This window comes from Pyxicephalus adspersus, chromosome 9, assembly GCF_032062135.1.
Source record: "Pyxicephalus adspersus chromosome 9, UCB_Pads_2.0, whole genome shotgun sequence".
NCBI lineage: Eukaryota > Metazoa > Chordata > Amphibia > Anura > Pyxicephalidae > Pyxicephalus > Pyxicephalus adspersus.
The window spans coordinates 12,432,243-12,445,677 of NC_092866.1; the positions used below are offsets into that span (position 1 = coordinate 12,432,243).

General features: G+C 41.9%; 1 protein-coding gene across 1 annotated transcript in view; it reads left to right on the forward strand.

The window, feature by feature from the left end:
* LOC140338480 (serine/threonine-protein kinase Nek11-like) overlaps positions 1-13,435 on the forward strand; it is a 161,017-nt gene that overhangs the window by 131,045 nt on the left and 16,537 nt on the right. Inside the window, exons 12-14 of the mRNA XM_072422716.1 lie at positions 503-591; positions 2,052-2,112; positions 3,049-3,136. Of these exons, the coding sequence (XP_072278817.1) occupies positions 503-591; positions 2,052-2,112; positions 3,049-3,136 (238 nt within the window). The remainder of the gene's footprint in view (positions 1-502; positions 592-2,051; positions 2,113-3,048; positions 3,137-13,435) is intronic.

The window sequence follows — 13,435 nt, forward strand, 5'->3', positions numbered from 1 at the left end:
CCTGTAGTCTCTGACCATCTCCTGTATCATGCCTGTAGTCTCTGACCATCTCCTGTATCATACCTGTAGTCTCTGACCATCTCCTGTATCATGCCTGTAGTCTCTGACCATCTCCTTTATCATATCTGTAGTCTCTGACCATCTCCTGTATCATACCTGTAGTCTCTGACCATCTCCTGTATCATATCTGTAGTCACTTGTAATTTTCTTCAACATTTCTTTAACATTTCATTTACAGTTACTGAATATTATGAGCAACCCCTAAAGAAACTCATGGCAGAGATCCCACCAACAGTGGTTTATCTACATATACTTCTAGTTTTTGTTAGCATAAAAAAATTGGTAATCAAAATGATTTAAACACTTGTTTACATTCCTGTCCTTATTTATATTATCTCATATGTCATAAAATATGAAGAAGACAATGATATTCATCATATGATCATCATCATTAGGTCATCTAGATGTAGATCTATCATCCACCATTGTGTTGTTTCTACAGATGTTTGCAGAGAAGAGGAGGACAGCGAGGAGGAGGAGACCAACACTGGATCAGTATTCACTATATCATTACCTCTGTCAGAGCAGCAGGTAAGTACTAGCTAAATACCTAAATATAGCTAAATACGGATGACTTCCTCTGTAGCTGAATGGTTAGTAATTGACAGCGGTTGTATATTGCATGGTGTTTAGGAGTTGCCATGCTGACACAAGGACATTAAGAAAACTTTATAAAGCATTGTAATTCGTAATACTGCTGCATTATTTACATGCTTGTGCTACTTTGCTTGGACTCTGGTTGGCTCTGGTCAATGATGGAGCATGCAATGGTGGGCCTGAAGGATGCATAGTAATGAATGTAATGAGAATGTTGACAATGGTTTCTTCTATTGCTGGTCTGGATCCAACAATCTGCAATATATGATTCTATGTTATTAAAGCAATGGATCATGCAATATTGTCATCTGTCGCCATAATGCTTTGTTCATTCAGGTGATATTATTGCTTAATTCAAGGGAAATGTTTCTTCAGGCAATATCAGCACCTGCCTCATGACAATTCTCCACTTCAAGTGAAACTTCAGGCAAAGATTATAACATCAGTATTATGCATAAATTGCTAAAGCTTTTTTATATTACACAGAACATAGTTATGGTGTAAACTGTACCACAGAGGAGTTCACAGTTTTCTTATCACAGTCATTTTACCTCAGCAAAGACAATTTTTTGGTTGTGAGAGGCCGATTTTCTTACCTACTCGACCTTTTGAGATGTGGGAGAAAATAAACCTAACACAGTGAGAAATAACAAATTCCATGTAGATAGCAGAGGTTGGAATAAGTCGTCACCCTACAAGTCCAAGTTAAGACCCAAGTCATTGAAACCAAGTTCCAAGTCAAGTCTCAAGTCACTAAGAATTCTTCCAAGTCGAGTCCCAAGTCACCTCATTTATCAAGTCCTTTGCAAGTCGTACTTAGTCCGTTATAATTGCCTTGCTCCCTGCATTCCTTGCATCCTAAGTCCACCAAGTTCAGCTTTCTCCGCTGACAGCTGAAGGGGATGGGGAGGAAGGCGTTGAGGCTTCTGTAACACCGCCTTCCTCTTTTCCCCCTTCAGCTGTCAGAGGAGAAAGCTGTGGACTTAGAATGCAAGTAAGGCAGGGAGGAAGGCAGTGTTACAGAAGACTTACTGCAAGTCGCTGGACAAAACCAATAGAACCAATGGCGGACATTTTTTATTAGCATCTATATTAATATAATCTATGGGAAAATTGTCAACTGATTTCTCATGTTTGCCTTTTAATGAATAATTTATTAGGTTTTTAAAATTCATGTTGTATAAAGAATAATGACTTTTGGTGCCTTAAAAGTCCAATAAATCTGGGAAATAAACACTATATAAATTCTAGTTATGGATGAGGCACCTGAATTATATAGCTAACTCTCAAATTGATAATTTCAAAAGGTGGACATAGGCAACAGTGAGCACCCGTGATTAACCTGTTTTATTGAGAATTGGGAAGCCTGATGATCTGTTCCATCTCTTCCATAGAGCAACACGTTAAGTGCATATCAGAGCTGTCTGAGAAGATTCCTGGATTCAGACACTGAAAGTAAGTTAAACTTCAAGGCTGAACTTCAGGCTAGATACATGGCCTTCGCATATTCCCAGTAAAGGTTACTACTAATGCTACATCATCCAAGTCAGATCAGACCGTTTCCAACCTTGTTTGGTGAAGGCCATTTCCTAATCCAACATGACTGCTCCCCTGTATGCAATACAAGGTTCATAAAGATTCAGTTTGATGGGTTTGGTGTTGAATGTAAGTGTCCGTGCAGATCCCTGAACTCATCCCTAACCACCTTGGGGAAAAAATTGAAGGCCAACTGTGAGCCAGTTCTTCTTAACATCAGTTCCTGGCCCTACAAATGCTCTTCCAGCAAACGGACAGAAATTCTCTACTAATGTCCATGGTATTGGAATGAAATGTCCAACACCAACTCATATATGGTGGATGTGATGGTCCACAAACTCCTTGGCCATACAGTTTGAACCTGCACTTCTACCTAAAAATCTACATTTGAATGTGAAAATAACTTGTGTAACTACAGCAGCGGTCCCCAATCTGTGGACCGGTCCACAAGCAAATTTTTGTGGTGAGCAGCTCTGGCCAGTGCACCCCCCAGCGGGGTCAAGAGAGGGACCCGCTTGGGGAGGCACATCGGTCAGAGCTGCGGACCACCTCTCTTGTATGCATCGCAGGCTCATAGCGGTGGGTGGGTTGTGTCTCCGGTCTCTGAGCCTGAGATGGGAGAGTGGAAGGGTTCTGGCATCATGACATCACTCTGGGGAAAGTTGCCACATGCGCGGTCCGGAGTGCGTAAATTTAGTGGTCTTTGATGTCCAAAAAGGTTGGTGACCATTGATCTACAGTATACATCCAAGCAGTAACTACAATCTTTTGTGCTGTTGTTTTTTAACATTTATGCTCATTTGTTACCCCCATGAACTAGACAACCATTCTGAAAATGTAATTTTTCCATCTCAGCACCTGGCATACAAGACACCATTTCTCCAGCTTCAGAGGAGGGGACTTTAACTGACTGCAATGAAGAGGAAATAGCATTTCTCAAACAGTGAGTACAAAAGCTGACAGGAGGGGAAGGGAATTTAAAGACACAAGTAAGAAAAGACCAGGGTGACATATTTATCCTGAGAGGCATGTGAGAGAAACAGAGAAGCTGCCCTTGTACATGAGATGCATCAGCAGATTTATGAAGTGCGGAGTCAGCAGAAAACAGAGTTCTGAATAATGGATGCAAACAAATATGAGTATGTTATTCCACCACAATGTTCTTCTTTTATGTATTCTATTTAGTAACCATGGGGTATACTGCTGCCTGCAGGAACAACAGACACTAGGTACAAAAAGAACTGTAGGCCAGCCCTAGAGGGACTATAATGTTTTCTACATGAGACATGCTTCAGTTTACCTTGGTGTCCTTCTGTATTCAACACTTCCAGCTGTTCTGGATTTCCAGTCCCACACCAAGCATTGTGGTTCCATCTGTCAGCCCTTTATAAAATATATAAAGTAGTGCAAAAGATACTCAGAAATACCCTCACCTGACACCCGAGCCTTCCTGTCATAGCCAAAGGTCAACCAACCTGGTCAGCAAACTTGTGGTCCATCCTGATTGTGTAAAAGCTTGCCCTGCCCTTTGTCCCTCCCAGACATTCCTATTGGTTAGTGCTGCTAGCCCCTGAATGTGGGCGGGCTATTAACATTCTTGCATGTAATGCAGGACCCCTGCTCCTGCATTGTGTGTGCAAAGGGATACAACAACACAAAGAAGAGAAGTCGCTTTGGGGGGTCCATCCCGGACCTGGTGGGGAAGAAGTCTGCAAGAGGGTAAATCACTGCAGGATACCTTTAATATAACACAGGAGAAGCAGCCTGATGTCTTCCTATTGCCAAGAGAGATGTTTCTGGAAGATTCTAAAAACTGGTTCATGTAATATTTTATTTATAACAATAAAACATTTAATTTATGTAACACCGTCAGGGTGGCTGACTGACTGCTATAATGAGGCAGACTGACAATCAAACTGTCTGCAAGACATCATTCAGTCTGCCGGCTTGAAATTTTATTCAAGCTAAAAAAAAATAATTTTCCTGTAAATAAGTAAAAAAACAGATATTTCATATTCTACCTTATTTGTACAAGAATATATACAAGGTGCAGAAACCATGACAACCAGTCAGAGTTTATTTTCCTGTACTTAGATAAGTTGGAGATGAATTGGTTACTATTGGTGATGAATGGGTCTCTTAAGTGTTAGGGGTTAGATTGAAGTGTATGGCCAGCCTAAAAGTTTGTTTTAGTTTTTGGATAAATTGAAGAATGATTAAAACCCCTGTCAGGTTGTACTGCTATGTTGGGTCCCTTTAGTGAGACAACAGTTTCATTAGATAAGAAATGGGGCAAATCACTATCCAAGTACTGCTTCCCTAGGGACACCATTGACATGGCAACCATTAAAAGATCCCCCAGTGATAGACCCCTTAGTGAAAGACCTCACTAGAGACAGGGCCTCCATTGTCAAATCTAATTATTAACAGAGCCTTAGGGTCAGATACCTCAGTAACAGATCTGTCAATGATAGACCCCTTAGTGACAGACCTCCCCAGTTACAGAACCTTTTTTTGATGACCCCCCTCATGAAACACCCTTATTTTTAGACGCTTCAATGAAAAACCCTCAGTGACAAATCCCCCAATGTAAAAGCCCTTAATAGCAGATTCCACAGTGGCAGACGTAACCAGTGGTAGACTTCTTAGCAACAGAGTCCCCCAGTGATGAACCCCCTAGTGACAGACCCCTCACCAGTGACGAATTCCCCAGTGATACACCCCCTAGTGGAAGACCTTCCTAGTGACAGGGCCTCCATTGTTAGATCTTCTCAATAACAGAGCCTCCTGTCAGATACCTCAGTGGGAGATCCCCTAATAATAGATCCCTATTGATGATCCCTCTTGACAGGCCCCAGATTTCAGACACCCTCAGTGAAAGGCCCCTGGTGACAGATTCCCCAGTAACAGATCCTACAATGATAAACCTCCTTAGTGACAGAACCCTTAAGGGCAGATTTCACAGTGACAGACATCCCCAGTTGACAGACCCCTCATGACAAACCCCTCAGTGACTGACCTAACTTGGCAAGCTCCTAGATCCCTCAAAAACACATCCCTTGAGTGTCAGGCCTCATTTGAAAGAACCTCCAGTAACAAGTCCTGAATGACAAACCACATTGACTGGCCTCTTAGTGAATGACCTAACGTGACAAATCCTCAGTGGCAGATCCATCAGTGACAGACCCCTTATAGACAGACCCCTCAATAGCAGACCTCCCCAGTTCACAGACCCCTCAGTGACTGACCTAATTTGACAAGACCTTAGTGACAGACCCTACAAAGACACAAACCCTGAGCGACTAAACCTTCACAGACAGACCCCTCAGTGACAGACCCCTTATAGACAGACCCCTCAATAGCAGATTCCACAGTGGCAGACCCCTCAGTGACTGACCTAATTTGACAAGCCCACAGTGAGAGACCCTACAAAGACACAAACCCTGACTAATCCTTCATAGACCCCTCAGTGACTGACCTAATTTGACAAGCCCCCAACGACAGACCTCTCAATGGCAAATTCCACAGTGACATCCCTCCCCAGTTAACAGCCACCTCAGTGACTAACCAACTTAACAAATCAATGACAGACCCCTCAAATAAATACTGTTTGACAAATCCTTCAGAAACAGACCCCTCGAGTGACAGACCTCCCTTTAAAGAACCTCTAGTAACAAGTTCTGAATGACAAACCACATTGACAGACCTTCAGTGACTGGTATATGTAGGTAGGTATTTTCTCCTCACTTCTTACCCTAACAACACCATATTTACTATATTTTACCATTGGCTTCTTTTATCTTTAACTTTTCTACATCTTGCCTTCCTTAAGCTTAGCTATAACCTGTTTTCACATTCCCCTGATTATCTGACCTATTCTCAAAACTGAAGTATGCAGACAAAGCTGCCTCTGAATATTACCACACTATTTTGCTAGTTCTGGATTAAGTTGTCCAATTGTGAAAGCAAACATCACAATAGGTTAGAAAACAGCTGTTCCTGCAGCTAAACACAGTGGCAAAATCCTTCTTTTATAGTGACTTGTCTAAGCATTTCCTCAGTTAGTGCATTAAAGGTTGTCATGTAGATGAGCTGTCTCCTCTACATCTCTATTCATACCTTCCAACACTTCTAGCCTATGCTACAAATCCTTCACCAGCTACCTTACCAAACCAAGACATGGCCACCAAAAAATCAACACTATCATACATGATATCTCAGCTCATTTTATTACTTCTACTTCATCCACTGTAACTCATTGTTCACCTTCTGTAGCCCTGATAGTTTTGATGAAGTAGCCTTTCTTTTCTTATCATTTCCTTTCCACTCAACTTTTTCCCGGCCTGTTATCCAGTACCCACTCAGCCACCCTGTCCCCTACACTAAAGCTGCGTACACACTTCCAATTTTTATCGTTGGTAAACGAACAACGAACGATCCTGCACGATATCTGCGAACGATCGTATGGCACCGATCCTGTACATACAGATAACGACACGATCGTTCAAAGATATTGTACACACGATAGATGCGATCGTTTGAATGATACAGGAAGTGACGTGCACCACAGGAAGTGAGCGAACGTTCGTTCACCGCGCATGCTCAGACCATGGAGGATCACTGAACGACCGTACACACGATAGATGGTCAACGATCGTCGTCCAATCCGATCCGCCGGTCCGGTCGTTCATTTGCAACGACTATCCTCGTTCGTCGGCGTCGTTGGTTACTTTTTTTACGAATGATTTTTTTCCAATCGGTCGTTCGTCGTTCATTTCCAAGGATAAAAATTGGAAGTGTGTACGCAGCTTTACTGAACTGCTTAATCTCTTTATTTCCTCTTTATTTGCTTTTATACATGCTTTTGTCCTTACCTTTCCATATTACTACCTTCAGTGAATGATCTAACCTGATAAGCCCCCAATGATAGACCCCTCAGAAATAACTTGAAGGTCCAATTGACAAACTCCACTAACAGACCCCAGTCAGACAGCTGCTTATCTACCTCTTGCTATTTTGACTCGGCATTTTGTAGCCACTACTTCCTAGCCCGGTTTGCATCCAATTAGCAATGATGCTATTTGTGTCCCAATTATTGGCCAGCTAGCAGGGGAGGAATAGCATGGGGGAGAGCACCAACTTGCAGTAGACCTAAACATGTATGCTGGCTCCTCTGCATATGCACCATCCCGTTTATGAGCCATTGGCCAAAGGACTGCAGTTCCATTAGCCTTATAACTGCACCTGCTGGGTAAAATCATCCAAGGCATGTCCTATCTACCCCTGCCCCCTGCAATAGGCACTGTAATATCTCAATATATATGTCAATATGTCAGCCATGTTCCACTCATTGTTGCTCTGAGAGCGTGCTGGGTAGAAAACTATACCCAAAGACCTGCAGTTAAAACCCAACTCCAGCTTAATAGATAATTTGCCTACAAGCCAGAAAAATTGAAGATACAAATTCATTTTGAAGAAGAAAAAAACTTGCAAAAATGCAGACCTTCTGATTGCCCAAAAAAGCATATTTTCAACACAATGTATTATATAATACCAATTTACATCCATAGATGCCACAATTTACCACTATTAGATGGAGCAAGCAACTTTGTTATAGATAAAGAATAGAAAGAACTTGTGAGATAACCTGAATCAGTCTATGGAGCAACGCATGAAATGCACCAAGAATACTAACTATTGGCCTTCCAGATAAAATAATGTTTTCTTGCTAGTTTTCTAACCCCGAGTTTAGAATTGAGATGACAAAGCACACAGGTGTACAGAGATCTGACAAGACACCAGCATGACACGTTGCTCTAAACCAGCAGCTGTGCTCGCAGTGTGGCGCAGGACCAAATAATTATGAAGTCTCCAGGAGAAGAATCGCAGGTTGAAATGTGTTTTTGTTTTCCAGTTCTTTTGATTTTTGACTAGCTATTGTTCCGTGAAGCCACCTGATGTGTCTCTACTGTGCGATCAACACATACTGACTTGATACATGCATTTCTTTTCATTATTAACGGGGGATTTTAGCTGATGCTACCTTGCTGACAACAGTACCTAACTATTATATAACCACTGAATCTGACATTCACCAAACCATTCTTCCAGGTCCATGTGTTTTCAATGGCAGTGATTGAGTCTCCACCATGTTCTGCATTACAAAATTGCAAGCAAGCAGGGTTTTTATTGGAGAACGGAACAGGTGATGTCCCTTTTGCAATAAAACATATTAACTTGCCTGTTAGCAATCTTCCTTTCTAAATAAACTGAGCTGCACATGCAGTGCAGGATGGCAGAACATTCGGGGCATACCATGGAGCTGCTGGGACTGAATGAACTCCTGCATGCATGTGCATTATTTTTGCAATCCTGGCCCAGCAAATCAGGATGACCAACGAGCAAAAGTAAAAAAGAGATAAAGGAAGAAGATATCAGCGGATGAAACAGAGTGCAATTATTATCAGGTAGGTAAGGTTATTTTATTGAAGAAGGGAGATCACCTGTCCCTTCTGAAATAAAGAACCCGTCTGGTTGCAATTTTTTCTTTTTTCTTTTTTTGCTCTGCATTCAGAATCTGTCAGTGTGGGACCTGTTAGACATGAGGACCATGGGCACCATTGCTTAACTCACAAACTGCAAGCATACTTCCCTTTATTTCCACCTGGTGATCCTGCTAGTAACTCCCTTCTTGTCCTCGAGTGACAATGCTCACTCACCATACTGTATTAGTGGAGGAGTAACATGTCACCATGTCAAAATGGTTCTCCTCACCTTTTTGTCTTCATCACATAGCGTAGGCTAAGGGTAGAGCAGTGGTCGCGGTGGTCCGTGAGAAGATTTTGGGGGTCTGCAGCTCTGATCGGTGCACCCCTGAACGGGGTCAGGAGAAGGACCCCACCTGGGGTCGCACCAGCCAGAGCCACGGACCACATCCCCCGATCAAATCCCAGGCTCAGGGAGGTGGGTGGGCTGTGTCTCTGCACACAACCTGCCCACTCTCCCATCGCAGGCTTAGATCTGCGATGGCAGAGTTGGCAGGGTTATGGCATTATGACGTCACTATGAGAATGGTTCCTCCCCTTTGATTGACTACAGGCTCCCCGCACATGCGCGGTCAGGAGCCTGTAATTTTAGTGGTCCGCGGGACCAAAAAGGTTGGCGACCGCTGGTGTAGAGTGTGCACAGGCAGGGCTGCCATTAGAAGCCTAGGTCCTATTCTAGGTAAACTTCCTGCCCCCCCTTCCCCCATATATCTAAAAATTCAAGCATTGCAAAAGTCAAGCTCTGTTGATCCTGTACAGATGTACTCTTGCTTCCCCTTCCCTGATGGCACAGGACAGAGTTCATGACGCAATCCATAAGCAGGCTTTCCAGACCGGTGAGCCCTGAAGAAGGAGGCGTGTTAACATGAAACGTGTTTATATTTTATTACAAAAACATTGTCTTTCCTTTCACACCTAGAAATAAATATTAAAGATGATCCGTCCTGGATTAATGGAGCTTCCCTATACCCCAGGACAGATATACAAAACCTTTTCAATTATATATTTATAAGAGCATAAAGGTTCAATTTAGAGAAATTCACTGTCAGGGTTTCCATATTTCTCTAGAACAATCACATGAAAATACATATTACAGATCGTTATGGCAGGCCGGTCGGTTTTAGGACCCAACGCAGAATCCATATTTCTTAGCAGAGGATTAAATGTGATGATGACACATTGCTAATCCCAGTACAATATCAAGGCAGACAGCAGTGAGTCCCAGCTCCTCTGCTTGTGCAGCATGCCTTTATCTTCCAGAACAATTACAGTGAGCGGATCTGAAAGTGCTGGAGGTTACTATGGCGACATCTGCGCTTTCTTCCCATGGCAGGCTAGGTGAATAAAGGTCCTTCCTGATATCTCACTGTGAATCAACAGGTTAGCTACTTCAGACCTAGCTTCAAAAAAAATATATCAAATAATGTACAAAAGCATTTCACTCGTTTCTTGTATTTTTTAGCTTTTAAGGCTCCAAAAATGCGTTCAAGTGGACCTGTCGCTTTTAAAATCGAATTAATTATTCAGCAGCGGAGAGACTGAGCAGTTTTCCTTCTAACCTCTCTCATCCTAGTCTACAAAACCTTGCTGGAGATAATAAATGGCTTTGTAGGCTTGATTGTCAGCAGAGTCTTTAAAACAGCTTTGGCAGAAAGAAGCCACCCAGAAGGTAGCACATATTTTTTTTAGTGAATAAAGTGTTTTGGAGGATTTAAAATCCTGCAGCAATTACTGCTATCAGTAAGCTCTTCGGGCAGGGTCCTCTCCACCTCCTGTGTCACTGTCTGTATCTGTCTGTCATTTACAACCCCTATTTATTGTACAGCGCTACATCATATGTTGGTGCTATATAAATCCTGTTTATTATTATTAATAACATTATTAATAATAATTATAAGCTTGCAGTGCATTTACACGCTCTTATCTTCTTTCGTCCGGACTACTGTAACCTCCTCCTCTCTGGTATTCCACTAACCCGACTCTTTCCTCTACAATCTATTATGAATGCTGCAGCCAGACTCATCCATCCTTCCCTCCGCTCCTCTTCCGCTGCATCTCTTTGTAGTTCTCTTCATTGGCTTCCATTTCACCTTAGAATCAAATTCAAGCTCCTGTGCTTTGCCTTCAAATCCCTCCACAGTTCTTGTCCCACTTACATTTCTGACCTGATAGAAAAATACTCCCCCTGCCGCTCTCTCCGCTCCTCCAATGACCTCCAAATGACTTCCTCACTCATAACCTCATCACACGCACGGATACAAGACTTTTCTAGCCCCGACTTTCTGGAATGGTCTTGGTCATCCTATTCAGCTTGCTCCTACTTTCTGCTCATTAAGAAGAACACTCAAACCCATCCTTTCAAACTTGCCTACCCATCTTCTGTTTCCTAAAACCCTCACTACTAACCGACCATACCATACCCACCCCTGCTGCTTCCCACACCTCCTAGATTGTAAGCTCTTCTGGACAGGGTCCTCTCCTCCTTCCCCTCCTGTGTCACTGTCTGTATCTGTCTGACATTTGCAACCCCTATTTAATGTACAGCGCTGCGTAGTATGATGGCGCTATATAAATCTGGTTTAACAATAATTTAACATAACCTGCAGAGATTGCTGTGTGAATTGCAATTCACAGCATTAAATGTCTATTCATTGGCAGCATGCAGACATGTAGTAAATTCTGCATGTTTTAAGTGCATCGCATGGCAATGTATTGCATTGTAGTGTGTTGTTGAGGTGCATTTGGGTTGGCATTACCTATGAATGGCAACTCTGCATGTTCTGTGTATTGCGCTAATGCATGCATTTCTCCATGCAAACACCTGCTTTAAAGCAATGCACTAGTGAGAATGAGCTTTTAAAGGCAGTTTAAGTTTAAGCCCGACCATGCACTATATATTCTAACCGTACAATGTCCTAAAGATCTACTCCACATCTAGTGCAAGGGCCTTTCTGATTTACATTGGTTGTTTAGCTTCATCCTGTTACATTAGTTTAGGAAATTGTAAAACTGGACTAATACATTTCAAGTGCATCAAACAAAAGGTATTCAAAATCCTAAGGTTTCTTATTTTTACAAAACAGCCACAACCAGGGTAATCTAAGCCTGCCCCTTGCCGACATATCTCCTCCTCTCTGATTGGAAGCAGTGGTCTCTCTACAGAGGTCAAGTGTCTTCCTGCCGAGTCAGATCTGTATATTATTTTTGCAATGAGCAAAACTCATTCTCAGTTTGCAACAGCTTTAGAAGGAAAATTATTCTAGAACCTTGAAACATATTTCACGCCTTCATATACTTCAATGTATTTAGTGGATTTAAACTGAAAGTGCAATACTCACCACATTAGCAAAGGTTTTCCTACAGCATGATAGCACTCTGTAAACTTTCTATGCCATCTGCCATAAAAACTTGTGTTATGCCTCCTGCAGCAATAAACATATAATGTGATTTGGGGGCAATTTCCAAAATGATAGGACAGAAAGTTTAGCCAGTTCACATGAAAACTGCATCTAGTGGAGAGCTTTTATAAAATGGGCTAGATGAGCCAATCTCTGTGCCCCATTCATATTATGTGTTTGATAAACAGTAACTTTATTATTACTGACTTTATCCAATGAAAAGTGAAATAGAAAATCTTTCATTACACTGGGGGGTCAGATAATTTGCATCCATCTACTACATATTGCTGCCAAGCTTACACATCGTATGAATCAGATTTGTTGCATTGCATTGTGGGAAGATGATTGCAATTACAATTCATAGTACCTTTGGAAGAAATGAATGTTGCCCCTTTGTATAGATCTTTATCATTTTATGGTTAAGCATGATGTGATTTGTGAATGTGATTATCATAAGAATTAAAGCAACATCATTACCATATGAAGCACGCTGCCTGCTACACAATAGGAATGTACAGTTCACTAATCAATGGACAGGAGATGGCTGCATGGTATTCAAGATAAAGGGGTTATGGAGTCTCATTTCTTCTACTTTTTAGTCCCCCTTCCATTAGTTCTGTTGCTGTTCATCTATAGGGGTTTAGAGACAGGCAGAAGCACTAATGGGAAGTTGTTAGCTGTACTATGTAACTTGGATATACTAAGCTCAATCTAACAAGTGTCTTGTTGTAAAGCAAGAACGGATTATAGGAGGAATATTGTTTCTGAGCTTGTAAATCATTTATGGATGGGAATGGTGCAGAACTGTGGTGGGGAGGGCAATGGAGACCCAAAATGTAGAATTGGTTGATAGTTATAGGTGAACACAACCCTTTAACAAGAAGCAGCATAGCAATGTTATATTTTTTTAGTGTTTGCAACTTCACATGCACATTCATGAGCAATGCATCCTTATGTATGCCCAATAACTGCACCATGGACGGTGCATCCAGTTTATGTCCCATGTTAGCCCTATAGGAAGGATATCTGTGTATTATCCATATTATCACCATGGACAGTGCTTCTAGGTTATGTATCATATCAGCACCATAAACAGGACATCTAGTTTGTATCCAATATCAGCACCATGGGTAATGCATTCATTTTTTTATTCCATTTGGGTACAATCTGGTGTATGGGCCATTATCAGTGCATTTGGTTCATGTCCCATATCAGCACCATGGAGAGTGCATCTGGTTTATGTCCCATATCAGCATCATGAGCAATGTATCTGGTTTATGTCCCATATCAGCATCATGC